The following is a 27,673-nucleotide window of genomic DNA, read 5'->3' on the forward strand; positions in this document are numbered from 1 at the left end:
ATACTCCATTAATTGGTCTCCTGAAGTGAATGAGAGAAGAGGTTCCAAATCTGCTCCATATGGACAGCACGGTCCAGATGCTTGAGCAGGAGCCAGCACCTAGGATTTGCTCTGTATCGGTGCAGGAGAAAATGAAATATGGAAAGTGCTGGGATGAATTTCTTTCCATTATGATTGGGGGCCATTTTTTTCTTCTCATTGACTGCTAAAATCACTGCTGCAGTGCTGCAATATTAGTTTAGGTTCTCAAATACAGTTGATGCTCTCTGCCTGCAACGCGGCCACGTTCTGGGGCTGGTAGGTATTTGCATAGGGCTTGTCAAGATGTGTGCAGCGAGCCCAGACTCCTGCGCATGCAAAGCAGCAACTTCATGCCCTGTGCTCCATCTGACTTGCTGCAGGTCTGCAGACCAACCAGCCTGCAAGGGTGCAATGAGTATAGCTTGGACCCCTCCTTGTCCTGAATGCTGCTTACTGATCTTTTCTGACTGCTATGAGACAGCATTGAGTGTGATGTCTGAAAGTTGGCCTGTTACCTGTTTCTTAACATTTTGGTGGCCTGACCTCCACTGCAGTTCATGTCTTTGTTTAACTTCCCGTACTGTGCTTCCTTCTGCTCTGTCCCAGCCTTCGAGTTCACCAGACAGCAAGAAGAGAGAGTTCCCCAGGGCAGGGGAAGCAGGGTAGTGACTAGCTGGGGATCCAAGCATCCACCCTCTAACTTTAGAGCAACTGAGGCTACTCTTATATCAGTAAAGTGAGGACCACAAAGATGATCTGAGGGCTGGGACAGCTCCCATACGAAGACTCGCTGAGAGAGTTGGGGTTGTTCAGCCTGGAGAAGAGAAGGCTGCGGGGAGACCTTAGAGAAGCTTCCAGTGCTGAAAGGGGCTCCAGGAAAGCTGGGGAGGGACCCTCGATCAGGGAGTGCAGATCTTGGGATGAGATCTTGGGAAGAAATGTTTTGCTGTGAGGGTGGGGATCCCCTGGCCCAGGCTGCCCAGAGCAGTGGTGGCTGCCCCATCCCTGGAGGTGTTCAAGGCCAGGTTGGATGGGGCTTGGAGCCCCTGATCCAGTGGGAGGTGTCTCTGCCCACGGCAGGGGGTGGGACTGGATGGGCTTTAAGGTCCCTTCCAGCCTGAACCAGTCAGTGATTCTATGACTCTATGAAATAAAAGGAGCCAGGATAAATTGTTAGACCCTGAGGGACAGTGACGTGGAAGGACCTTGCTCATGTTAGTGTCTGGGCTTTCTGTGTGCTCTCTGCAGAAGGGCGTGCTTCATCTTCATTCTGCTTCTCACACTGAAAAATAATCTGGGACACTAGTATCTGCCTTGGGTTTGCATTATGCCTCCCCTATCCACTGTCTGGTTGACTTTTGCACAAAGCAAGTGGAGAAGTGAGCAGCCTGTGTGCAGCAACTCCTGTGCTCAGCAAGACATGGCTTTGTGCATCCATGGAAGGAAGGCAAGGCAGTCTGTGAGCTGAGGTTCATCAACAAGCCAGAGGAGGCTCAAGGAAAACCATTTTCAGCTGATGTCTACGAAGCTTATTGCCCACGAGAGCAGGGGATGTGGTATTGACTGAAACCTCACCCCCTACTGATTCACCCTGCAATTATGAGATGGAGCAGGAATCATAAACTCCATCTGAACTGTAGTTGTCCCTTTCTTTTTTTTTTTTTTTTTCCACTCCTGTGGTTTGAAACTATGTAGAAACGTTTTGGAAGGTTTCTCAATGCATGAGTTTAACCATAAGTCTCAGCAGGGGGAACATATTATCAGGGAAAGGCAATTACTGCTTTAGCTGTGTGCAAGACACATTACTTTGGAAAGAACCACCATCTCGCCAAGAGCCGGCTTCTCACTCTTGGTTTGGCAGGCGTGGAGTTCTCAGTTCAGATGCATTTTGAAAGAATCATTACGCAGCAGTAGTTTCAAAATATTAGTTTACTAATGACTTTCTTGCACCAGTGAGCGTGTGAGAAGTGAAAGCAGCAGAGATTTTTACAATCCTCTGGAGGAGACACGATGGTGATGCACATAATCCCTCTTCACAGTCACCAGTGTTGAATGGTTCTTGAGGGTTGTCTTCGACATGGTGAGAGAACTTTGTTTTTTTCAGTTTTCCTTGCAAGAAGATGGGATTAGGTCCATTACAAATGTAAAAAAAAAACCCAAAACTAAACCCTCTGGAACATAAGAATGGTACATTGGCGTGCCCTGCATGTCTGCAGGACCCTGGCTTCAAATCCCAATTTTCTTAATGATGGAAATGGTATTACTGAAATGTCCTGCTCCCAAACATGAGTTTGTCTACGGTGAAAAGGAGCAGCCGTGACCTGGTCCAGGCAGCATGTGTGAATCTGCGAGCAAGAACTGGCTCTGCCTTAAAACTGAACCAAAGTTTGCATTGGATGGGGCACAGCGGAGTGTTGGCAGCTAAGGTAGGAAGGAACCACTGCGTCTTCTGCATTGCATGAGTGTGAGCAGGAGGAAGGGAGCTCTCAGTTGCTGTCTGCCATATCTGGGTTCTGGGGAGACTTTTGAGCAGCTTCCAGTACTGAAACAGGCTCCAGGAAAGCTGGGGAGGGGCTCTTGATCAGGGAGTGCAAGGATAGGGTGAGGGGGAATGGTCTTAAGCTGCAAGAGGGGAGATTGAGATGAGATCTTAGGCAGAAATATTTTGCTGTGAGGGTGGGGAGGCCCTGGCCCAGGTTGCCCACAGCAGTGGTGGTTGCTCTGTCCCTGGAGGGTTCAAGGCCAGGTTGGATGGGGCTTGGAGCCCCTGATGCAGTGGGAGGTGTCCCTGCCCATGGCAGGGGTGGAACTGGATGGGCTTTGGGGTCCTTTCCAACCCATGTTGTGATTCTGTGATCTCTGATGCTCACCAGGCTGCACAGAGCTTGTTGCTTTTCTTTTCAATGGTGATATTTCTGGGAATATTTAGCTCCAAAACATGCAGATTTTGCAATAATTACTCTGTTCTGACTCAAATGCTTTTCTGGAAGAACTGCTTTAAGTTATGAAAATAGGTTAACCCTTAGCACATGCCTTACTGGCAAAATGCAGAACTGCTTTGTTTGTCTGTGGTCCTGGTGGTGCAGGTACCGATGCCCTTTGCTGCCTGGAAAGATGAGAAGGGAACTTGCTGAAACCACGTAGGGTGTAAGTACAAGTTATTAAGCACAGCGTTCAGTCCTAGACTTTTTTTAATAAGTAAAGAAAGTCTCCTGGATGCCTTCCCATCTGTTTGTAGTTACATGGATCCCTGTTTATCTCTGTGGGTGTCTCCCTTCCCGTAGTATCCGAGGGGCTCACAGACATGAACGGTGACTCACAACACATCTGTGGAATAAGGAAGTATCCCCGTTTTAGAAACGGGGACTAACACGGATCGTAGCTGATATGACTCGCCTGGTTTCACACAGGAAATGTGTAACCAAAGTGGGAATGGAGCCCAGGTCACTCGGGTTTAGCACAGGATTGCCTTTTCCCCTCGGCAGGTCCACAGCCACCCGGCAGATGTTGCACGTGTGGAATTGGTTTAGGGATTGAATACATGAATCATGTTGGAAGGCGCCTGAGTTTGTAAAAAAAAAAAAAAAAGAAAGAAAAAAAAAATCTTTTTAAAAGGAATTCTTTTTCTAACAATCAGCTGCCACTGAGAAAGAACAAAACTCGCTCTCTGCGGCTACCGCTGGGTCAAAGGGAGGTTTGGGCGGCGTGGTTCAGCTGGGCAGGGTTTGAATGTGCTCCGCAGGTCGGGCAGCGGTGAGTTCAGTGGCGTTGAGTGAGCATCTTCCCCTGGGAGCACATCCAGCCTCCCGCCGCGCTGCCCCTCCTGCTCGCCTGTGCTGGCAGGGGTTTCCCCGGGACAGCCTCACCGAACCTTTGCAGTCGCACCCTCCATCCTCACCGAGAGCACTGGGCAGCCTTCTTGTGCCTGCAGCCTTTCCCCCTGCAGCCCTTGTCCTTCCCCTCCCTGCTTTGCCTCCCCCCTTGCTTCCTTCCTGTGCTGCCCTTGGACTGGGCAGGAGCAGGAGGGAGCTTTTGCCCAGCCGAAGTCTTGCACCAAGCAATGGAGGATGCGCTTTTTCTTTCTATCACGATGTTTTCGATCATCTGTGCCCACTTTGGGAAGCAGCGTTTGCCCTGGAGCAAGGGGGTGAGTGAGTTGGGGGTCGGCATGGAGGTTCAGCTGGACTCGCCCCACATTGACCCCCACTCAGAGCTTCAGCTCCCACTAGAGCAGGTTCCTCCTTCCTCCAGCAAAAGCAGATGTTGGGGAGGGTAGAGGAGCACTGCTTGTTCGTGGCCCTTTAGTTAAGAGGAGAAGAGGATTAAAGAGCTCCCCAGCCTCTTACTACCTTCAGTCTAGCAACTGCTCTCCCAGCTGGCTTGAGGCCATTGCTGGCAGCGGTCAGGGGAATTGCTGACTCCGGGGGTGAGCTGAGGACTGGCTGTCCAGGACAAGCACCATGGACACGATGATGCTGTGTGACCTGGAGATGGGAAGGGACACGAATCATAGAATCATAGAATCACCAGGTTGGATGAGACCCACTGGATCATCAAGTCCAACCATTCCCATCAATCACTAACCCATGTCCTTCAGCACCTCACCCACCCATCCCTTAAACCCCTCCAGGGAAGGTGACTCAACCACCTCCCTGGGCAGCCTCTGCCAGTGCCCAATGACCATTTCTGTGAACAATTTCTTCCTCATATTCAGCCTGAACCTCCCCTGGCAGACCTTGAGGCCATTCCCTCTCGTCCTGTCCCCTGTCACTTGGGAGAAGAGCCCAGCTCCCTCCTCTCCACAACCTCCTTTCAGGTAGTTGGAGAGAGCAATGAGGTCTCCCCTCAGCCTCCTCTTCTCCAGGCTAAACACCCCCAGCTCTCTCAGCCGTTCCTCATAAGGCCTGTTCTCCAGCCCCTTCACCAGCTTCGTTGCTCTTCTCTGGACTCGCTCCAGAGCTTCAACATCCTTCTTGTAGTGAGGGGCCCAGAACTGAACACAGGATTCGAGGAGCGGTCTCACCAGTGCCGAGTCCAGAGGGAGAAGAACCTCCCTGGCCCTGCTGGTCACACTGTTTCTGATCCAAGCCAAGATGCCATTGGCCTTCTTGGCCACCTGGGCCCCTGCTGGCTCATGTTCAGTCGCTGTCAACCAACACCCCCAGGTCCTTCTCCTCCAGGCAGCTTTCTAGACAGACTTCTCCTAGTCTGTAGCACTGCATGGCAGAGCCCATCAGCATTAACTGCTGCGGGACGTCGTTTCCTGCAACGATGCTGTGTGTGCGCCCTGCTCTGCTCACATCCATCTCACCTCTATCTGTAAGTGTGTCACCTCTTTCCTCTCCTAGTGTGTGAGGTGCTCATGGCAGCATTTGTTTGCCGTGATACATGGCACTGAGCACATCATGGAGATGTGCAGATGGGTAGAGCATGGCTGATTGCTGGGGCCAAACCCTCCACTGGCCGTGGGTAGAAACAAGAAATACTTGTGTGACCCCGTGGTCTTTTGGTGCATGAAGTTCAGCCGTGAGTCTGTGCAACTTGAGGCTCTTCCCCTGCAGAGCCCCGAGCACAGGGCTGAAGGGGGAAGCAGGACCCTGGATGTGCTCTTCGCTTCGCTGTCACAGAGATGCAGAAGGAAGGTGCCATTTGTATCTCCTCTCTTTGGCTCATGACTTCTGTGCTCTTGGCAGCAGGCTGGACCAGCCCTATCTGGAAAGACAAAACACACCTGTTGGTGATGGGGCTGGGAGGTACCTGGGACATGGGATGTAGGATCCAGCTTCCTAAGGGGCAGGAGAATCACGTGTTGCTTTTCATCACCATGTGCTTCATGGCAGGGCAGGGAACACTGCTTTTATGGATGCTGTGTTTATACCACAACATGGAGACACCAGCTGATTTCAGATACCAAGAAGATTTATGTGGTTTGAGTTGTTGTCTGAGATTTGCCTGGATTTTGAGAAGCACGGCCCCAAGCAAGGTGGAATTTCAACTCTCCTCCCAGCCAAAAGAGTGTTCCTTCTGCCGGGGTGTGTGGTGACTGCGAGGTTCAAATGGAGTTTATGACACTTCACCAAATTTGTTTCCTCTTTGAGCTTGGGATGTGGGAGGAGACAGGGCTGCGTTCAGACACTGTGGTGCCATCCACCCACCGCTTTGTTCTCCCTGAACTTACAGCCCCTGGGAGTCTCTATAGCAAAACTGGAGTCAAAACCCAAGTGGTGGAGAAATTACCTTTTCCTCAAGGCTGTGGTTGGGCTCACCTCTTGCCAAAGCGTTTAGCTTCCAAACTCATTCTTCCTTAGATGTTTGTGTGTTCCTGTGTGTCTGTCTGACACCTGCCTGGTGTCTGTATACAGAGGTGCACATGGCCATCAGGATGTCGTGGCACATGCCCAGGGGTTCTGCTGTCTGTAGAAGTGGGCTGGTGAGGTGGCTTCATGCTGCAACCCTGTCTTTGCACAGCTCGTATTGGCACAAGAAGGAGGCACTGAGGCTCACAGCACTGCAGGGCTTTCCTCCAGGAGGAAGAAAGGGATGGGGAGGTGGAGACCTGAATAGGATGATCAGATCTTTGGTAGCAGGGAGTTGGAGCGATGAGGAAGTGCAGTCCAGAATAGGACACCATATGATGGAAAGGCAAGGTGGCATCAAGCTGGGATTGAAGAAGCTGGCAGAAGAGAAGCTTGTGAGCCATGAAGTCAGATTGTCCTGCAGCACCCAGTTGTGGAAGGAGTCTCTGAACATGAACCCCCTCAAAGCTTTCATAAATTTGCCGCTTAACCTGAGAGATGTTGAACTGCTTATGAAAACCAGGTGTTCTGAGCAGTCAGAATTGTGCTTTGGAGGTGCGTTAGTCAGCAATTTGTGCTGCCATCCTTTGTTCTTTAGGTGGCTCAGAAACACTGTGACCATGCAGGAAAGGAAGAGAGAGGTGTTTAGTCCTGACGGCGTTCCTGTGTGCTGATCTCAGGTGCATCTCAAGCCCCTCCACTGCAGACCATGCTGCACAAGCACCACTGAATGCAGGATCTGATGATGGGGATGTCATCTTATAGAAACCATATGTTCTCCCATACATTGTAATGCTTCTGGCTGTGAAGGAAATGTCTTTTTTTTTTTTTTCGCATGTGCAGTACACTCAGAGCATGGTCCACCCTCAGGATCATTTTTCAAGGTAGATTGTCATTTGGAATGTTGTTTTTCTCTCTCTGACCCATGTGCACATCAGTGCATCCGTGTTAGGAGCTTTATGGAGGGCTGAGTGTGGAGGAACGGAGTGGTTTATTTAAAACTAACTGTGGTCTAAATGCAAAACTCAGGACTAAATATGAGTTTTGGAGGAAGGCCTGCAGCACCTGTGTGCTGATCTAAATACCAGACTTGAAACCTACACCAGGGTGTGGAGCTTTTCTCTTGTCTGCACTGCATCTGCCCAAGTCTGATGCCAGCCAGGCTGTGGTTTCCCTTGTAGCCTCATCAAGGAGAAGGAATATCCCGTGGCGATGTGTTTTCTGTGAGCGTGCATGTTGCCATCAGGGGAAACACACTGAAGGAGGTGAAGGCAGTCACCAAGGGCTTCTCCAGCTGTTGGGACTGAGTTTGTGTACTGTTTTGGTTACCAAGCAATCCTCTCCATCAGGGCACCTGATGTAAGTCCTGTGTGCTCACTGCTGAGGTGGCATTTTAATAGAGGCGCATTACGATTCCAATGTGCTGTTTCTTTTACAGACTGAATTAAACCGTGGGCAAACAAAAGAGAGACACCATCAAAATTACAGCCTACCAAGTCCACTGTAAGTAATCTCTGTGTTTTCCCTAGTGACTTAGCCTGGATGCGTGCAGTGCCCTTTGCAGCGGAGTCCACCTGGGAACACGATTGGTTTTTCTGTTTGTCTGGGGTACTTGGCTTTTTCTTCAGTATATTTGAGAAACTTTTGCCTGGCAAATCCTCCCAGTGCTGCAGGAACATTTTATATTCCTAAGTCTGGTTACAAGAGGTAATGACAGGAGATCTACTATTGCTGCTCACTGTTTGCATCGTAAATCCCACTAAGTCACTTTGAATGTCTGAGGTGGCATCTGCCCTTTTGTTCAAAGCTAAGTTGGGACCTGGTTGCTTGAATCACCCATGGGGTGACCAGCAGGAGCAGGGAAGGGATCATCCCCCTGGACTCAGTGCTGGTGAGGCCACACCTCAAACCCTGGGTTCAGTTTTGGGCCCTTCACTACAGGAAAGACCTTGAGGGGCTGGAGCGTGTCTGGAGAAGGGAACGGAGCTGGGGAAGGTTCTGGAGCCCAGGGGTTATGAGAGAGGCTGAGAGACCTGGGGTTGTTTTGTCTGGAGAAGAGGAGGCTGAGGGGAGACCTCATCACTCTCTGCAGCTCCTGGAAAGGAGGTTGTGGTGAGGTGGATGCTGGGCTCTTCTTCCAAGTAACTAGCAATAGAATGAGAGGAAATGGCCTCAGGTTGCACTAGGGGAAGGTTAGATTGGATATTAGGAAATATTCCTTTACTGACAGAGTGGTGAAGCACTGGCAGAGAATGCCCAGGGCAGTGATGGAGTCTCTGTCCCTGGAGATGTTAAAAAATCATGTAGATGTAGCACTTTGTGACATGACTTAGCAGGCATGGTGGGGTTATGCTGAGGATTGGACTGGATGAGCTTAGAGGTCTTCTCCACCCTTAATGACTAAATGATTTTTGATAGGAATGGTTGGACTCGATGATCCAGTGGATCTCTTCCAACCTGGTTATTCTGTGATTCTATGATTCTATGAAAGGCCATGATCTCCAGATAGCAGGATGCCGTACCACCCTGTGCTTTGCCCATCACCTCATCTGCTTCTATGAAGTGTGGACTTGCAGGGTTTTGGTTAGAACTGAGCTACTGGAAAAGGGATCTGGTTTCCCATGGATGTGTCTTTCCGGACTGCTTCACCTGTAGGTTAAAAAGGGGTAAATGCTGAATGTGGCTTCTCTCTATATAGGACCTTCAAGTGGCTGCCAGTAAGAGGGAGCTGTACTTGGCCCCCAGCAGAGCAGAAATAGTTACTTGTGCTTTGCCTGGTTCACTCACTTTCACAAAACCTGTAATATTTTAACATAAATTTAACGTGTCAGATCTGTGGGTCTTTGGTTAAATTTGGTTAAAATAGGCCAAATGGCTTAAAAGTTATCAATGAGGAATAAACAGATGGATTTTCCAGTAGCACACCAGGCATTATCACATAAGCGTAGCATTTAGTAACAGCCTAAAATTCAGTGTATAGGAGAAAATGTTGTTGTGGTTGGAATAGTACAGGCAAGGTAGAGTTGTAAGAGCTTCCCATTCATCACACTGAATCTCGATCTGGCTGGAACAGAATCCAACAGCAGAGAAAACCCTTCCATCTCCTTTAGTATTGCAAACAGCAGAGTTTTGTCATCAACAGGATTTTAAGGATCCATTGTAATGAGATGTTTCAGTGTCCTGGAAACAAAAGGCACGTGCCAGCCAGTCAAACACTGCAGTTCCCTACAGCTGAAAAGGATGAATTCAGGAAGGCAACAACAATGTAGAGAAAATCCTGATGCCTTTTCAGTGATGTTCTCACCTGGAACTCAGGGTTGGGTGCAGCCTGCAGTGGTTTTTTTTCCCACTTATTGGAAGTCTCAACCCCAAATCCAACGGTAAAGAGCGTGGTTGGGTGCCTGGCTGCATTTGCGGGGTGATAGTCCCAGGCACAGAAGGACCAGCCTAAGGCTCAACACTGGTTAGCTGTTCCTCAAACCCCTTAGGAGGACTTAGGTGAGGTTTAGGATTGGGAGTGACTGCATGTCTGGGCTTCTTTGAAATAATCCATTTCAGCTGTAACAAGGTAATTCAAAATACCGACAACTATGACTTTGTAAGAGACTATTTCTAAGCATTTTCTCTCAGCCTTTAGGGTAAAAGTCAAGTCCCATTAAAACCAGAAGGAATTTTATCATTGATTTTGTTCACCGAGGTGGCAGTCTTTGTTTCCGTCCTTGTGAATGAAACAGGCATTTCTGTTCATTCCAGTACCAGAAGGGACTACAAGAAAGCTGGAAAGGGACTGTAGCCTAAGTCTTGTAGTGCAAGGACTAGAGGCAGTGGCTGTAAACTGGAGAGGGACAGATTGAGACTAGACATGAGGAATTTCTTAAAAATGAGAGTGGGGAGGCCCTGGCCCAGGTTGCCCAGAGCAGGGGTGGCTGCCCCATCCCTGGAGATGTTCAAGGCCAGGTTGGATGGGGCTTGGAGCCCCTGATCCAGTGGAAGATGTTCCTGCCCATGGCAGGGGGTGGGAACTGGATAATCTTTAAGGTCCCGTCCAACCCAAACTATTCTAGAATCTATGATTCTAGATTCATATTCACTCTGTTGCATTTCAAGTAAAACCCTAAGAAATTATTTGTGAATAGAAATAATAGCTGGAATCCCCAGTTTTAGATCTTGTACTTTGGATTTGGCCTCAGGCATGCGGTGTTAGCAGCTGGAAACCATGTGCTGTACAATTCATGCGTTTTTTTCCTTGAAGCTTTCCTGATGCTGTGCAGTTGGGAAAGTGTAGTGAATATTTGTAGAATCATAGAATCAGAGAATGTTTTGGATCTGAAAGGACCTCAAAGCCCATCCAGCCCCACCCCCAGCCATGGGCAGGGACACCTCCCACTGGATCAGGGGCTCCAAGCCCCATCCAACCTGGCCTTGAACCCCTCCAGGGATGGGGCAGCTACCACTGCTCTGGGCAACCTGGGCCAGGGCATCCCACTCTCACAGCAAAACATTTCTTCCTAATATCTCAGTTTATAGCAGAGAAGCCCCCGTACAGTATTTAGCTGGGTGGACTTCATTTTTTCTGCCATTTTATTCCCCACTGTTGAATTTTCCTTGCAGAAGTACCTGGAGTGACAGCTTCCAGGAGAATTAACTTTTGCCATCGCCCTTCCAAGGGCTGTTGCCAGTAATGGAAAAAAATATTTAGAAAGTAGCCTGAATTGCCCCAGAATGGCCGTGCTCTCTGCTGTAGGCAGCAGGTGGGCTTGTTTGTTGATCGATTCTTTAAATGTTAACTTTTGTGTCGGGTTCCAAACAAAATCAGCTGGAGCCCATGTGTTCATTGGAGAAAGCTGAGGATGGTCTGAACATTTGGGATGATATTGAATCATCTCAGGAAGCTTCCTCACCCCTCTAATTATTAAACACTTAAGAGTGGATATGGAGGCTATAGGAGGAAACAGTATTGAAATGTTTTTCAGGCATCATTGAGTTGGCAGTTCTCAAATGCAAGTGCTTGAGCTTGTGGGAGGAAGCGTTCACATTGCACTTGCTGAAAAAATAATAGCTGTTTAAATCCATTTCCACTGAGCTAAAGTGCTCTGTGTGTCATGAATGGGGCAAAGAACAGCGTCTTGGGCGAAAATCAACATGATAAATCAGCTCCACCATTGTCTTTGATCTTGAGTGAGTCCTGCACTGTAAGTACCGTGCTCTTAAGTCTAGCCCAGACCATGGTCAGTGTTTAGTCAGCATCGAGGAGCCAGCACTCTCTGAAAGGGGGGTTCAAAATGTAATTAATTAATGCTCATAACAATGAGCCCATAAACATGAGGCGCCTCTCTTAGCAAGTCAAGACAAGTGCAGGTGCTCTGCAGGCCTGGGAAGATGCAAAGCTCATGCTGAAGGGGAACAGAACCTAAATGTGGGGCAAAGGGAGGTGATGTTTAATGATAGGAGAGTTTTTTTATACATTTGTCTAAGATGCGGGTGTCACAGCTGGCCAAGCAAGCCACTAATTCAGTCAAGAAGAAATGATGCTACAGGGCAGTCAATCTCACTGAACTGAGACCTTACTGCAGGATGCATCACCCGCACTGGCCACCTGCCTCTCTGTGATAGCGCAGGGGAGTGTGTCTAAGGGTTGACTTTTCACCATCTGAGGTTGGGTGAAATCAATCCTATCCAAAGAATAGCTAGTTTTAAACCACTTTTGTAAAGTCTGGTTGTTCCATTGGGTATCCCAGGGTGTCACTGTATCTTCAGACTCTGCTAAATTACACTGAGTTACCCTACACTCCATGTCCCTCATTTCTCATTGAATGTAGAACATCCGCAGGGCTGTAGGAATGAATAAGGAGTGGGTAATCCTTGGAGGACTTCATCCTCTGCTGCTGGCTCTTCACTGTTGCTCCTCAGAATGAAGTCAGGCTGTTGTACCAGTAAAATCTCAGTGCCCTGTACGTCCCTATTTTGCTGGGTTTACACTTCAGCCCCATCTATGTGATCAGAAGGCTGGAGCACCTCTGCTATGAGGACAGGCTGAGAGAGTAGGGAGTGTTCGGCCAGGAGAAGAGAAGGCTTCAGGGAGACCTTAGAGCAGCTTCCAGTACAGAAAGGGGCCCCAGGAAAGCTGGGGAGGGGCTTATTACAAGGACTTTTAGCGATAAGACAAGAGGGAATGGCTTTATCTTGAAAAGGGGGAGATCTAGATTAGATATTAGCAAGAAATTCTTCACGATGAGGGTGGGGAGGCCCTGGCCCAGGTTGCCCAGAGCAGGGGTGGCTGTCCCATCCCTGGAGGTGTTCAAGGCCAGGTTGGATGCAGCTTGGAGCAACCTGATCCAGTGGGAGGTGTCTCTGCCCGTGGCAGGGGGTGGAACTGGATGGGCTTTGAGGTCTCTTTGAAACCAAACCATTCTGTGATTTGATGATCAAAGCAGCAGGGCTTTAAGCAATTTGATGTAATTAAACCATTGTAATTCTTTCACAGCAAGGCACTGCACCCTGAGGCAGATAATAGCTTTGTAACGAAGGAAGATATTCCTTTTCTCATTGTAAATTACACGTATCAATTTGCTTCACTTAAAATCACCATCCTTATATTCCTTAGGAGTATCTCACCCATTTTCTATTCCATCTGTTGGTGATGCTGTCTTATTTCGGTGGAATCAGAGTATTTCCTCCCCGAGAGTCTCATTAATAGCTGTATTTGCTGAGAAGGGCAGTAGGTTTAATAGAGCCTCCCATCAAAATCCATTGTAAGAAGGGTTCCCCTTTCTAGACAGGCAATTTCGACAGCCTGCCTGTATGAAATATGTGCTGGAGGAGTTGGATTCTCACCATTGTTTGGTAGCAAAAGGCAGGAAATTAAAGAGGCAACATCTCAGTCAAAGAGTGTGTGAGCTTTCTCCTTACCTGCTATTGTTGTGAATGACACTGGAGATTATTGCCAGCTTAGGAGCAGATTTTATGCAGGAAAGATTTGCTTTTTATTTGCCAGTGGCTGGATGTGCGGTGTTAGGCAGTTCTTTGTGTTTATCAGCTTTGCTGTGTAGTCTGTCTGAAAGGGAAATATAATTATAAAAACTGTAAACCTATAAAGGTTTGCAGGAGATTAGAAGGGATTCGAGTTTGAAACCATTTTAGCACATTTTTCACACCTGTCTGTGTTTCGAGTTAGTCTCTTTGGTTGCTGCTCCAGAGGTGGGTTATGTGTCGATTCAACTGCATCTGTGAGGTTTGACTTAGTACTTAGACACTAAGCTGGGTGGAAGGGTCAATCTGCTTGAGGGCAGGAGGGCTCCTCAGACAGGCTGGCTGGATGGGCTGAGACCAGTGCGGTGAGGCTCAACCAGGCCAAGAGTTGGGTCCTGCACTTGGGACACAACAACCCTGTGCAGCTCCAGGCTTGGGGAAGAGCGGCTGGAAAGCTGCTTGGCAGAGAAGGACCTGGGGGTGTTGGTTAACAGCAGCTGGACATGAGCTGGCGGTGGCCCAGGTGGCCAAGAAGACCAAAGGCATCTTGGCTTGGATCAGCCATGGGGTGGCCAGCAGGAGCAGGGAGGCGATTCTGCCCCTGTGCTCTGCGCTGGTGAGGCCACACCTCAAATCCTGGGTTCAGTTTGGGCCCCTCGCTCTAAGAAAGACATGGAAGGGTTGGAGCGCGTCCAGAGAAGGGGAACAGAGGTGGAGAAGTGGCCGAAGGACCTGGGGCTGTTTAGCCTGGAGAAAAGGAAGCTGAGGGGAAACCTCATCACTGTCTACAGCTCCCTGAAAGGAGGTTGTAGCAAGGCAGGTGTTGGTCTTTTCTCCCAAGTGACAGGGGATAGGACAAGAGGGAATGGCCTCAAGCTATTCCAGGGCAGGTTCAAATCGGATATTACAAAAAAATTCTTCACTGAAAGGGTTCACAGACCCTGGCAGAGGCTGCCCAGGGAGATGGTGAAGTCCCCAGCCCTGGAGGGATTTAAAACACAGGCAGAGAAGGTGCTCAGGGATCTGGTTTAGCAGTGGACAGGAACGGTTGGACTTGATGATATCAAAGGGCTTTTCCAACCAAGCGATTCTATGATTTCTGTTTAGAGTGCCATTAAAAGTAACATCTCATTACACATTCAGGCAGTTATTCTGACTTTCTTTTGTGCAAACTGTTTACTTTATAAAAGTAGTAGCTTTTAATTACTTAAATACAAATGCTGAAGTAATTTTTTCCTGTTTGTTTTCTCTTGGATGTAATTACAGAAATGTGGGAAATACTTTTCCAAGGCTTTTGAACTCCGAAGTGGAACAGAAGGAAGACACAGGGGGACACACACCGTTCAGTGTTATTTTCCTTGCACAGGAAAGAGAGATCGTTATGAGATGAGCACGAAAGTCTCAAGTTTTCAAAGGTTTGCATAACAAACAAGAGACACATTGTGGGTTGCATCTTGACTTTGAAGGCTTGCCACTGTCAACTGAAATAAAATGGCAAGGTTTAAAGCCTTAACCAAGTTCACAAGGAAAATATTTGGACTAAAGGTTTTGGAAAGTTTTCTCTCTTTGAAGTAGTTTGTCATGTGTTACCAATGTGAACTTTATTGACCTTGAAACGTTTTTTGTTTTTTTTTTTTTTTTGAATCAAATAGCAACTAGTGACACTTTAGTAAAATCTTAAATCAACAACCATCTCCTGGCGGCTCCAGCTTCATAGCAAATGCAGGCAAAGCAGGGAATCTACAGAAGAGACCTTTATTATTCGTAAATGAAGCCTGCCAAAACTTTCCCGAAATAGCATTCAAAGACCCTTTTAAGGTCATGGATCCTGAACAAAGCCAGAAGAGCACAAAAAAGGCTGAGGAAAGTCCAAGAAAGAGGCTTCCCAAAGGAGAGGCTTTCCAAGCCAGTATTTCATCCGCAGCTACGTACCAAGGCAGCTCTGCTTCTTCGCAAGGAACCCCTCTCCGAGATATCATATCACAGCAGCACTTTTCTGGTTCTTTGCCGATTCCGAGAGAGGAGTCTCAGGAGAAGACTGGACATCAGAAGCAATCTAAGCCTTCCTCTTTTGAGCATCCACCCCACGTTTCGCAGCTTCAGCAGCAGGCACTGTCACCAGCATTTATGTCTCCTGGGAAACCAGAGCATGTCCTTGAAGGTCCCACATGGCAGCTAGTTGATCCAGTAAGACCAGGTCCCTCGGGCTCCTTTTCATCACCTGGCCTTCACTCTCACCACGGCCAGCTCTTACCTTCTCATTCACCGATCATTCCTGGAGAGGACATGCCGTCCGTTCAAAAGGTCTATATCCCTCGCCCTTCGCAGGTTTCCTTAAAACAAGCTGAGGAAGTGCACAAGAAGGAAAAGAAACCTCAGAAGCCAGGCAAGTACATTTGCCAGTACTGCAGCAGGCCTTGTGCAAAGCCAAGTGTGCTCCAAAAACATATCAGGTCACACACGGGTGAGAGGCCATATCCTTGCATTCCATGTGGCTTTTCTTTTAAGACTAAGAGCAATTTGTATAAACATAGGAAGTCTCATGCTCATCGAATAAAAGCTGGGCTGGCCTCAGGGATCGGAGCGGAGATGTATCCATCGAGCTTGGAAATGGAGAGGATCGGTGGGGAGGACTTTGAGGAGCCAACAGAAGGAGAAAGCACAGATTCGGAGGAGGAAACGGGTGCGATGTCAGGCCATTCGGTAGAGCTCTCACCCAGGCAGAAGCACACCCTCTTGTCCAGTAGCTTGCTGAGTGGAGGGAGCCAAGGCTCCAGCCACGACCGGTATTCATTGTCTCATTCCAGTATGTCTCAGTCTCTTGAGGACAGCACCCAGTTTGCGGAGCCATCGTCAGACCACACTCTGAGCCATAAATCTGAAGATACCCACACTATAAAGCAGAAGCTTGCACTCCGCTTAAGCGAACGGAAGAAGGTCATAGATGAACAAGCTTTCCTGAGCCCTGGGAGCAAAGGGAGCACTGAGTCAGGCTACTTCTCACGATCAGAAAGTGCAGAGCAGCAGATCAGCCCACCAAATACCAACGCCAAATCTTATGCAGAAATTATTTTTGGGAAATGTGGTAGAATTGGGCAAAGGACTTCAGCATTATCTGCAAACACAACCCAGGGGTTTCCACACCTGTCTACCGAAGAGAAACCTAGCATGGTACCGTTATCTGTGCCTAGAACACAGGTTATTGAACACATCACTAAGCTAATTACAATTAATGAAGCTGTTGTAGATACCAGTGAAATAGATAGCGTTAAGCCTAGAAGAAGCTCTTTATCTAGACGTAGCAGCATTGAATCTCCAAAGTCTGGTGTATATAGAGAACCGTTTCAGTTTGATATCAAGTCTGGTTCCAGTAGCCAGTTGGATGCATCGAAAGTGTTGACATCCCATGGCGAAAAAATTAAGCCCGAACAATCATTGTTGTCACTTCAGCAATCCCACAGTGCCACAGAGACAGTGCCTCTCCTAAGAAGCCACTCAATGCCTTCTGCTGCATGCACTATGAGCTCCCCACACACCTTTAGAGGTAGCTATTCATTTGATGATCACATCATGGAGCCTGAAGTCTTAAGCCGCAGTCAAGCATTTTCCTCCCATCCTCGAATGCTAAAAAGACAACCAGCTATTGAGCTACCTTTGGGAGTAGAATATGTCTCAGAGGAGGTTAGCTCTGCGAACAAAGAAACTGTTTCCAAACCTCCTGAGGAGCCTGAAACCAAGGAAAGCGATCTTACCAAAAAGTCACGGAAGGGCCCCAAAGTTAAAGGGTTCATGTACGAATGTAATGTATGTGGCGCTCGGTATAAGAAAAGGGACAATTATGAAGCCCATAAGAAATACTACTGCTCAGAACTGCAGCTCTCCAAGCCTCGTTCTTCCACTTCCCATACCTCTTCAGAGACTGAGAAAAGTGTTGCGGATCCTGACGCGTGGCCCCAGGTGATGCATTACAAGTTAGGGAGCAGCTTGGAGCTCACACCACTCCGGAAAAGACGAAAGGAGAAGAGTCTTGGTGACGACGAGGAACCTCCAGCTTTTGAGTTGTCTGAGACTCCTTCCTCCACTACTGGGCCAGGGACTCAGTTTGCAAACCTGGCATCATCTGATGTCACTTTAAACCTAACCCGTGAGTCCATCAAGTCACCAGCAGATCCGGGTAAATCCGCACCTTCTGATGCCAGTGCCAGCTTTCATTCCAGGAATACCAAACCACCTTCGAGTGCAGAGGGCACAGAGAGAAGAACCACCTCAAAGGAGATCTCCGTCATCCAGCATACGAGCTCCTTTGAGAAGTCAGACTCTATCGAGCAGGCGAGCGGCTTGGAAGGAGAAGACAAACCCTTGTCACAGTATTCATCTCAGCCGACACCCCAGCACAGTCGACCGCCTCACTCCCTGCAGCCCAAGCTGGTACGCCAGCCCAACATCCAGGTCCCGGAGATTCTGGTCACGGAAGAGCCTGACAGACCAGAAACGGAGCCAGAGCCTCCTCCGAAAGAGCCAGAGAAAACGGAGGAATTTCAGTGGCCACAGAGGAGCCAGACCCTCTCTCAGCTCCCTGCAGAGAAACTCCCACCAAAAAAGAAGAGGCTGCGGCTGGCAGAAATGGCTCAGTCCTCCGGAGAGTCCAGTTTTGAATCAGTCTCTCTCACTCGAAGCCCAAGTCAGGAAAGCAGCATATCCCACGGCTCCAGCCACTCCGTGTCATTTGATCGTGATGATCATGGCAAGTCAGAGTCGACCAGCCAGCCCCCTGAATCCCACCCAAAGCCTCCTGGCATTGGCTCACACATGTTGATGGTACCAAGTCACCATCATCATTCCAGGGAAATGCGGAGATCTGCTTCTGAGCAGACACCGAACGTGTCCCATCCTTCCGAGATGTCAGAGACCCGCAGTAAATCATTTGACTATGGGAGCTTGTCATCCACTCCTGCCTCAACCCCTGGTCCCTCAGCCTCCTCGGCTCCACAGGAGAGAAGGAAATGCTTTCTAGTTAGGCAAGCATCCCTCACTAGACACCCAGAGCATGAGCCAGACTCTGCCCCCACAGGCCGGACGGAGACAGAAGATCCAATTCCTTCTTCAAGTAAATCTCCTTCAACAAGTTTGCCCCATCAGCCACCATCTTCATCCCCTTTACCCTCTCATGGTTCCTACCCAAGTGAAAAGAGTCAGCCAAAAGACAGCCTCCAGCCAGCCTACACCCAGCCCTACACAGAAGCTCTGCAAGTGTTTCATCATCCCATACCACAGCTGACGCTACATGAAAAGCAGTTCATGTCCCCACAGGTTTCTATCTTTCCCTACCAGCATCTCCTGCCGCAGCCAGGGCAGTCAGCAGAGCTCTTCGCGGCACACACGATGTCTGACATCCTCTCTGCTCAGTTCACCATGCCTCAGATTCCTCCTTCCATATTTCAGAGCCCACCACTGCCTCTTCCACAAACGCTCATCCACCCAGCCCCGCTTCATATCGCTCCTCCCTTAATGTCTCACCCTGCCGAGGTGTCGTTCAGGCAGCATCCTTCATTCCTGCCAGTGCATTATCCTGGCTCCTCACCGATCTCTTCAGCCTTTTTTCTGCCTCTTCAGCCTCAATTTGCTCTCCAGTTGCCAGGTGAAGCTGGTGGACATTTACCGCAGATCAAATCCAGTTTATTCCCAGCAGCGGGAACCTCCAGTCTTTCCCCGTGCACAGAATATGGCTCGGACAGTAGGTTGCATCCTTTGACCTGCACAACAAGTCCTTCGGTGTCCATATCTGCATCTCAGCTCGTTGTTCCTACACGGTCAGACCCAATGGTGTCTCTTGTTGTCCCCGTTCGCATACAGACGAATATGCCGTCCTATGGGACTGCGATGTACACAACGCTTTCCCAGATTCTGGTCACTCAATCCCAGTGCAGTTCCTCTTCTATCGTTCTCCCAAAATTCGATGATCGCCAGCCCAAGGGTACCCTGGTCTGTAGCGCTGATGTTCATGGACTAGGCTTCGATCTGGCACAGATGATCACAGACGATCAAAGAAGCATTTTCCAGAGCCCGTATCTGAGAGTGCCCTTACCCTTACCGGAACGAAAAGGCTACATGCCACTCACCTCCCCATCAGACAGCATCCTTGGACTGGAAGGAGGCCCATCAACAGTCGGTGGAAGCAAAAGGATGCTCTCTCCAGCTGGTAGTTTGGAGCTCACAATGGAAACACAACAGCAGAAGAGAGTGAAAGAGGAGGAAGTGTCTGAAGTGGAAGAGAAGTTGGAGGTGGTGAATCCACCCAGTGCAATAGAAGAAGGGAAAAAGCAGGATAAATCTCCCTTTCTTGGAGAAAGCCAAGGCAGAGTCGAGATTGAAACACCACCTAGTTTGTCCTCAGAGCAGTCAGAGCCAAAGGAAATCCCAAGTACTTTGCAGCAAGCTGTGACCCATTCAGGTTCTCCAAGTTTTGAGGCACTGGAAGAGTATAAGCAGCCAGCTGGCAAGCAGTTCCTCAGCAAGGCACCTTTACAACCCGTGAAGAAAGAAGACTCCAAAGAACTGGTGGAGCAGTCTCCACCAAACCCTCCAAGCCCTGCGCCTCTACCTGAGGTCGCTCCTAGTGCAATGAAGTCTCGAGAAGGTACAGATACAAAGAAGGTACTTCAGTTCCCCAGTCTCCACACAACCACTAATGTCAGTTGGTGCTATTTAAACTACATAAAGCCAAATCATATCCAGCAAGTCGATCGACGGTCTTCGGTGTATGCCAGCTGGTGTATTAGCTTGTATAATCCCAACCTTCCGGGGATATCCACTAAAGCAGCCCTGTCCCTCCTGAGGTCCAAGCAGAAGGTGAGCAAGGAAACCTACACCATGGCTACGGCTCCACGTCCAGAGGCAGGCAGGCTTGTCCCGTCCAGCTCCAGGAAGCCAAAAATGACAGAGGTAAAGCAATCCTATCTATTTCTCCTCATCCATTTGGATACATGGGAACAGGGGGATGAGGGACGGGGAATAGCTATTCTGAGTTTAATAGGAGTTTATTCATCCCTCTCTTGGTTCGGTAAGCGCTTGTTCACAGTGAAACTTTTAGAATGAAGAAGCTAAACCCCACTGTAATCCAAAATAAAAACCCAACTCAGAAAGGCAATGTGCCATGTTCATTTCCTCCAGTTTCTACTTGCCTTGTAATCAAAAGAGCATGTAGGAATCACCACCGCACCATGAACTGCCACCGCTCAAGCACAAAGGATTAGCCTTGATTTGCATTCGTCTTGATATTTCAAATAGCTTTACAACTTTTTTTTATCAATGCTGTTCTAATTCCCTACATTTTGCATGTTATACGTGAAAAAAAGGGATTACCTTGGAGAAATGGGATTCTGTCTGGTTGTGCATCTACTGATCTTACTTAATGAACATGGAGAGGCATGCTTAAAAGTGTTTAAAAATACTAAAGGGAGATTTGCAAGTGTATTTAGGTGCCCGAAGAAGTTGAAAGGCATGTGGTGACATCTACAGAAGTGCCTTGCTAGGTGAGACACGGAGTTTATTAAAGCAGTCGTGTCGTTTAGATGGTTTAGTTCATGTCCTTAGCTGCCTACCTGCTTTTCCAGGTGTCTAAAGATATTTTCTTCCAGATTTCAGAGTGGAGGGAAGCAAGGCTTCACGGGGGCAGAGCTCACCAGAGTGAGCCATATGGGCACAAAAGGCTTTAAGACACTTCTGGTATCTGCCAAGTGTTCTGTAGCTCATTTTGAGACCAGTTTTTTTCTGCTCTTGGTTAATGCTGAACCATACAGATTCCTTTAATCCAGATCATGTTCATGTAGATTAGCAAACAGAATTGCTTTAAAGATTTTGCAATTTGGTATTCTTCTCAAGTCAATTTATATTGATGGATTATTCATTTTATTTCTGTATCATGAAATGAACTCTGAATATTAAATTTACCATAATCACTGCTGCAGCTGCTGCTTATAAATACATCTTAAAATACACAGTAGAGTCACTTTGATTCAATAAATCTTTATTTCAATTCAGCATTTCCATCATTCTTCTGCGGAACTCCAAAAGGCAGACTTTCTGGGGACACAGGGGCAGATAATTACCTGTGTAGTGCAATAACCACCCTAACGCTTGATATTTATGCACTCTTTTTCAAAGGATTTTATCTGAGCAGTACTGTACCATCCTTGAGTTCATTCTCTAATAGAAGTGCCTCTGCTCCTCTAAGCTTTGCTCTTTGACGTGGTGCTAAGATACACACCAAGTGTGTTTCAGAATAGGAGACCTTTGTAACTTGAGGGTGGAGGTTAAGCTCTGGAGAGCTATGATTCAGCCCTTGGTCATCAAGATACATATTTCACTGCATGCCTAAGCCATTCGATGCTTCTCTCCCAGAGAAATCATGAATGCCCCATCTCTGGAGGTGTTCAAAGCCAGGTTGGATGGGGCTTTGAGCAACCTCATTCAGTGGGAGGTGTCCCTGCCCGTGGCAGGGGTTGGAACTGGCTGGGATTTAAGGTCCCTTCAAACCCAAACCAGTCTGTGATTCCATAATTTGCTCAAAATACTCAAAAACCTTTTAGACAAAACCCTATGAGGTGACTGGTGGTGAAAGTTAAGGTTTTCATGGCACAATTTGCAGTAGTATGAGTTGGTTCTGCCAAATTCATCTAGAATATGGTGCAGCCTAAATCTAATATTGATATCTGCTGCTTAATGGAGTGGGGTTTGCAGAAATTATGTTCATTTCAATAGAGATGAATTGACCTTGTATGAAGTTGAGAAATAATTTTTCATTAAATATTAAGTGGGAGCGAAATCCTTGCTTCGGGTTTTCAGATACATATGACTGGCACAGATTAGGAAGTAGTGTTGCTGGTTGCTTCGGAAGATGCAGCATCAATCAAAGGCTGAATGTTCAACCTTCAGTTAACTCTGCTCTAGCTATTTCCCTTTTAAGTATTTTCTTCTTGATGTAACTATAAGTTGTCAGTCAACACAACAGAAAATGTAAAACAGGTCTAATATTTTGTACAATTATGCATGCAGCAAGCTACCAGCAGAAGTAGCACTGTATATACTGCCTACGTGCTTGGCTTGGGTTTTAAATTACCAGTGGGATTTACTGAGCAGATCAGTTCTGAAGTGATGTAGGCTCCAGCGTGCATGTAGGGATGGGTAATTACACTGTATCGGGCTTGCAGACTTTGTAAATTAAATGAGATTGTACAAGGGGATAGTAGTGACTGTACAATTGTGGCTCTCTGGTGCCTTTCATCTGTCTATGTTTTGTGCTTTCAAAAGTTACAATAAATAAACCTCGTGCTACATCTAGAAAGTCAATTGTTTTGTATTCCTCAGTTAATAAGGGACTGGACTGGAAAGGTTCTCACCAGCACTGTTACGAGTGTGCAGCTCATACCAGCAGATGAAGTCATAACGCCCAGGGTTTAGTTTTAGAAGGTGTCCCCTGCCACTGATTTCCTCTGAGCACAGATGTGTCTGTGCCCAGAGACACCAGCTTGAGACTGGTTTTGATTTTAAATTGTTAAACTGATTCCTGGTGAAGTTCTGTCCTGGGTTGACAGCCCTCTCCCAAACAATTCCCAAGCACATCTAGGGAGGTAGGACTGGACAGGCACCATTCTCAGGAAGCATCTTAGGAAGGTTGTGTGGGTCTGACTGTATGGACGTGGGCTAATCTGTGCCTGCTGGCCCCAAGGGCAGAAAGCCGCACTGAGTGCTTTTAATGCTCTGCATGGAGCTCCTGAACTCACTGGGCAAATTTCAAACATTTGACCTCGGTTTTGCAAAGCGACTTTGGAGTGAGTCCATCAGTCCTCCTGCTGTAAATCCAATGGTCATACCAGCAGTGTGCTGCCGTGGAGGCTCGGTTCTGTCCCACTGGATTTTCTGTGTCTCAGTTCTCACCAGTCACTCTTGGCTTTCTCTATATCCATGAGAGACAAAGAGGCACCTCTTGGGTGATTCATCCCCTCTTCAGATAAGTGTCCAAGGTAGGACAGATGAATCATCTTGAGAGCTGCCACTCTTTCCAGCAAATGTGAAGAGTCAAAGGTGATCAGCTCTGCTTTAGTTTGTTGGCCACGTTCAGGCCAAGCTCCCTCTGACAACCTTGATCTCTCAAATGCCTCTGGTCTTTCCCCATAAATTATATCTCAAGTGAGGATATGGGTGATTCAGTTAAACCTTGAAGATTTTCTTGTGTTTGTATAACAAGCAGTCTGGATGAAAGGCAATCTGCTTTCCTCTTCCAGAGCTTTGGAGACTGCTGTTACTTGTCTTATTATGTTGTAGGGGAGCAACATCCCAAGATTCATTCCAGATATGAGGAGCTCCCCTTGCATCGTACAGAGCTCGAGAGGCAGCTCTAATGTTTAGCTCCATGTTCTGTAGCAAATAATATTGAACGTGCCAGCCAGTGCCAACCTAGGTCTAAACAAGAGGTGGCAAGTTTAGCAATGAAAAAGCAAATTTCACCATGGGAACATCTGATGAGGTTGAGGGTTATTTTCTCCTGTTGGTTTTGTGGCTTTCTCTGTGCTGCGCCCTTGGCAACAGGATTTTGGTGAAAGGAAATCACCCGAGAGCTTTGACTGTCAAGTGATTTATATCCAGTTGAGATGGCTAACGTCCAAACTCGTGTGAATGCGTGTGTATGTGGGGGGAACCCAGTGGCTGAGGTTAAATATATGAGTTCTGCAGATGCCTCCTCTCCAGAACTTTGTAGATGTATATATCAGAGAGAGGATTATCCAAGGACAGAGCAGTGGATTTGAGAACAGAGACCCATGGCTCCACCACACGTTCAGAACGACCCCAGCCAAGAGACTTCTCTCTATGCCTCGGTGTTCCAATTGGCAAGGGCTGAATAATATTGAGCTACCATATGCAGGAGGTGATGTGAAAACTTGTAAGCGATCACTATAAATAATATAACAATCAGAGCTCAAAATCCAGAAGCAGAGGCCTTGTTTATTAAGAGGTTGTTCTCATTCCTGCACTAAACTGGCAGGAGCAGCACGTGCAGTAGGATGCTGGCTCTTTCTGGGCAGCCTGCAGTGTTTGGTCTGTGTCTTCCTCAGAGTGATTTTGTATGTAATCAATGATTGTTTTACTCTTTTGGGGAGATAGGTTCATTTGCCTTCGCTCCTTTCTAATGAAGGTCGAAAAGACATAACTAGAGCTGAGAAGGAAGAGGATAAAAGAGGAAAACCGGAAGAAGAGGCTCTTGTAACCAAACGAGGGGAGCCAGTCAGGATCAAGATCTTTGAAGGAGGGTAAGTGTCTCATTTTATTTCTCTCTTTGTGTCATGTTGTGTAGGAGGTACTGATAACAATGATGGCAAGTCAGTGAAGGTACCACATGGAGATGAGCAGGAGAAGGCCAAATATAGTTGGATTTCAGCTTACTTTCCACAGCCACTGTAAAAACCTGAACCTTGAGATCATTTGATACTCCAGACTGCCTTAATTTTCTTTTTCTGAGTTGTCTTCAAGTTAGCAATCACCTCGATCTCTTTTCTGAGTGGGTGGTTGAGCCAAGATGGCTCAAGAGCACAAACATGTCCTGTAGCTGTCTCTGATGTGATGGGTTTGTATTCCATATCTTCTAAATCTTTTCTACTGAAAATGATGTTCCTAGTGGTGGTTACCATTATGATGAGGAACCGGGGACATCTTTTCTGATGGTTTTGGGTGGGGGAGAAAAGCAGAATTGTGTTGATGTGATTTTAATCCCACCCAACCAAAGTAGCTCAAACCAGAATGGATGCAAGCTCTGAGTTTGATGTATATCTTAATTCTCGGCTCCAAGTAGTTCAGAATCTTCTTCAGTAATTCAGCATTGGTCTAATATTGCTGGTTATCTTTTAAAAAATAAAAGATCAGTTAATAAGTAGAGTGTCTGTGGGTTATAATTACTCAAGATCATCCTTCCTGTCTGTTGCAGAGGAGGCCAAAAAGATGTAATAAATCCCTAACAGGATTCATGAGTTCTGCTCTTGCCATTGGGTGGTCTTGTTTTTTGTGTGTTAGAAATAGCCTTTAATTAGTCAGTGGTTGTGGTTTTCTGCTGTTACTGGTTGAAGTTGGCTTTTATTTTAAAATATTTCATTAGCGGATGATCAAACCAGCTAACCAAAAGAGCAAAACAGTGCTTTGGGAAAGGAAACCTGCTTGTTTGGTCAGGACAACTCACCTCTCACCCAGACGTAGGCCCAGTGTGCTCAGCCCAGGTTTAGGTACATGTTGGCAGCGAGTGGTGAATGCAGAAAGCTAAAACAGTAAAGGAAGAGTTTTTCCCTGTTGTGTTCTCAGCAGAGGCAACCTGTGATGGTTGTGACCTGGAGTGATTTCGGGAGGGAGCCAGGGAATGGCAAGAAAGCAACGGGCTGTGAAATATGATGGGTTTGGTGCTTTGTTGTCACCTTCCTGTAGCAGGTGGGGCCCATGGGACAATGTGAGCCTTGGGTTTTATTGCCGTAAGGCCCATGAGAAGCCTCCATTCCCATTGGCTGGGTTCTTCTGGAGCTGCAGCCATTTCAGAGATACTCTTGGACTCCTTCCTAGGCGTGATTAAGGAGTTAACGTGAATGAAAATCACCCTGCCTTGCACAGAGCTCCACGGAGGTTTTCTGAGGAGACACACACGAGGGTGCTCAGTGCTGGCTGCTCCCAACAAAACGAGCTGCATTTCCACCTGCGGCGAGGCTGTCTGCATCCCCGAGCCCAGCACGACGGATGTGGAGACACATTTTCTAAATGACAGACACAAAATAAAGCAACTTTTCCAACATGTTCTCTATAAGCCAGCATCAGGGAACGCATTAGTCATCCTGAACGTATGCTATGATTTATTTTAAAGTTCCTGTAGTGCTGATTTAAGGCACCCATCCTTCTGGATGCGAGACAGAATATAGGAGCTGTTTAATGCCAAGCGCAGGCGCTAATGTAACACACCAGGTTGCAGATATGACTTTTATATCTCAATCGCATGGTGTACACGTTGCTCGGAGGTCAGGCAGGACAGGCTGTTCTCCTGTGGTGCTCGATGTGTTCCTGTTGGCCCCGACAAGTACCTTGTTCTCACAAGGTTCCTGATGTGGAATTGTTCAGCCTCGGCAGCCTGTGCCTGTGAGGGTGTGGTTTTTTGCAGGGAAGGAACAAGCCTGCAAATGAGTCTGCAGGGTGCCTAGTGCATTGTGCGAGATACTAAACGGATCCAACTCCTGGCTGTCTCTTCAAAGCGTTTTACAAAAAGTGCATCCATTCTCAAGAATTTCCTCCTTGTCTCATTCTTCTCCTTATTTTTGGTTTCACGTGCTCTTCCACTGGCTAGACCCATCTTTCCAGTGGGATGTAGTTGGTTTCAGATCTTTTGGAGCCATCTCAAACTTTGTTGCGTTAACCAAGTAGGGACATTCCAAAGTAACGCATGTATTACCACAAAAAGTGAAGTTACTGCATCTCTTTTAGCTTCTTCATCACCTCAGTTTTTGTTTCTTTAGAGTTCTTGCCTTTCTCACTGCCATTTTCAACACTTACTTTTCCCTCTGTACGTTCTTTTGGTTTTCCCAATCCCATAGCTGCTTCCCTCTTTGCTACATTGCTTAGAGCACTGCCAGGACCTGCTCTGCTGTTTCCCTTGCTGCTAGCTAGAATTGTATTTCTTGGCTTTCAGAGAAGACCAGAAAAGCCATATTTCATACTTTCATCATACCCGCTGCCCACGTTTAAGGAACCAACCAATGAGGCTCTCGGAGGTTTGCTGGGCAGGTTGGCTTCCTTCACAATGTCTCTCTCATTTGAAGTTCTGACTGACTCATGAAAGTCTCCGTGACTATGAAAGTCGATGGGTACTTTGCTTGTGTTCACCCACTGGGAAGTGTTTTGGAAACAGCAGCTTGTGGGTTCCTTGAGAGTTGAGGTATGTTTGTATCTGGGTTTAGGATCAAGGCTCAGTAATGCCATGCACAGAGTGTGCTTGGGCTCAGTTTCTTCCCTCATCCCCCACCCGTGAAGGATAACAGTTGGCCCCTGTTGTGCCATCTCAGGATGTGGGAGAATGGCCACTGGGGTTGTCAAGAGGACCTGGGGGTTGAAGTTCTTCAGCTCCTCTTGAGGGACTCAGTCATTTTGGCTTCTACCTCCCTTGGACTTCTGTGTTGAAAAGGACCTGTGGTCCCTTTTTATTGTGTCTCTGGTTTCCTGGGGACTGCAGGAAAGACCTGTGCAGTTCTGCTTTTACTTTTCACAGTTGACTGTAGATGGGCTACACAGAGTTTTCTTTTGGGCTCCTGTTTAAAGAACAAATTCCTCTTAGAGAGCAAGTCCTAAGATCATTCCATATGTAATTTCAG

General features: G+C 47.5%; 1 protein-coding gene across 8 annotated transcripts in view; it reads left to right on the forward strand.

Moving 5' to 3' along the window:
* Positions 1-27,673, forward strand: part of HIVEP3 (HIVEP zinc finger 3) — a 305,688-nt gene that overhangs the window by 217,529 nt on the left and 60,486 nt on the right. For 7 of the 8 annotated variants that reach the window (XM_069875196.1, XM_069875199.1, XM_069875197.1 and 4 more), the window contains 3 exons: positions 7,756-7,820; positions 14,553-20,228; positions 24,447-24,592. In XM_069875196.1, coding sequence (XP_069731297.1) covers positions 15,108-20,228; positions 24,447-24,592 — 5,267 coding nt within the window. In that variant the 5' untranslated portion in view covers positions 7,756-7,820; positions 14,553-15,107. The remainder of the gene's footprint in view (positions 1-7,755; positions 7,821-14,552; positions 20,229-24,446; positions 24,593-27,673) is intronic. The other variant, XM_069875195.1, reaches the window with a different exon arrangement.

The sequence above is a fragment of the Phaenicophaeus curvirostris genome, chromosome 23, assembly GCF_032191515.1.
Source record: "Phaenicophaeus curvirostris isolate KB17595 chromosome 23, BPBGC_Pcur_1.0, whole genome shotgun sequence".
NCBI classification, from domain to species: domain Eukaryota; kingdom Metazoa; phylum Chordata; class Aves; order Cuculiformes; family Cuculidae; genus Phaenicophaeus; species Phaenicophaeus curvirostris.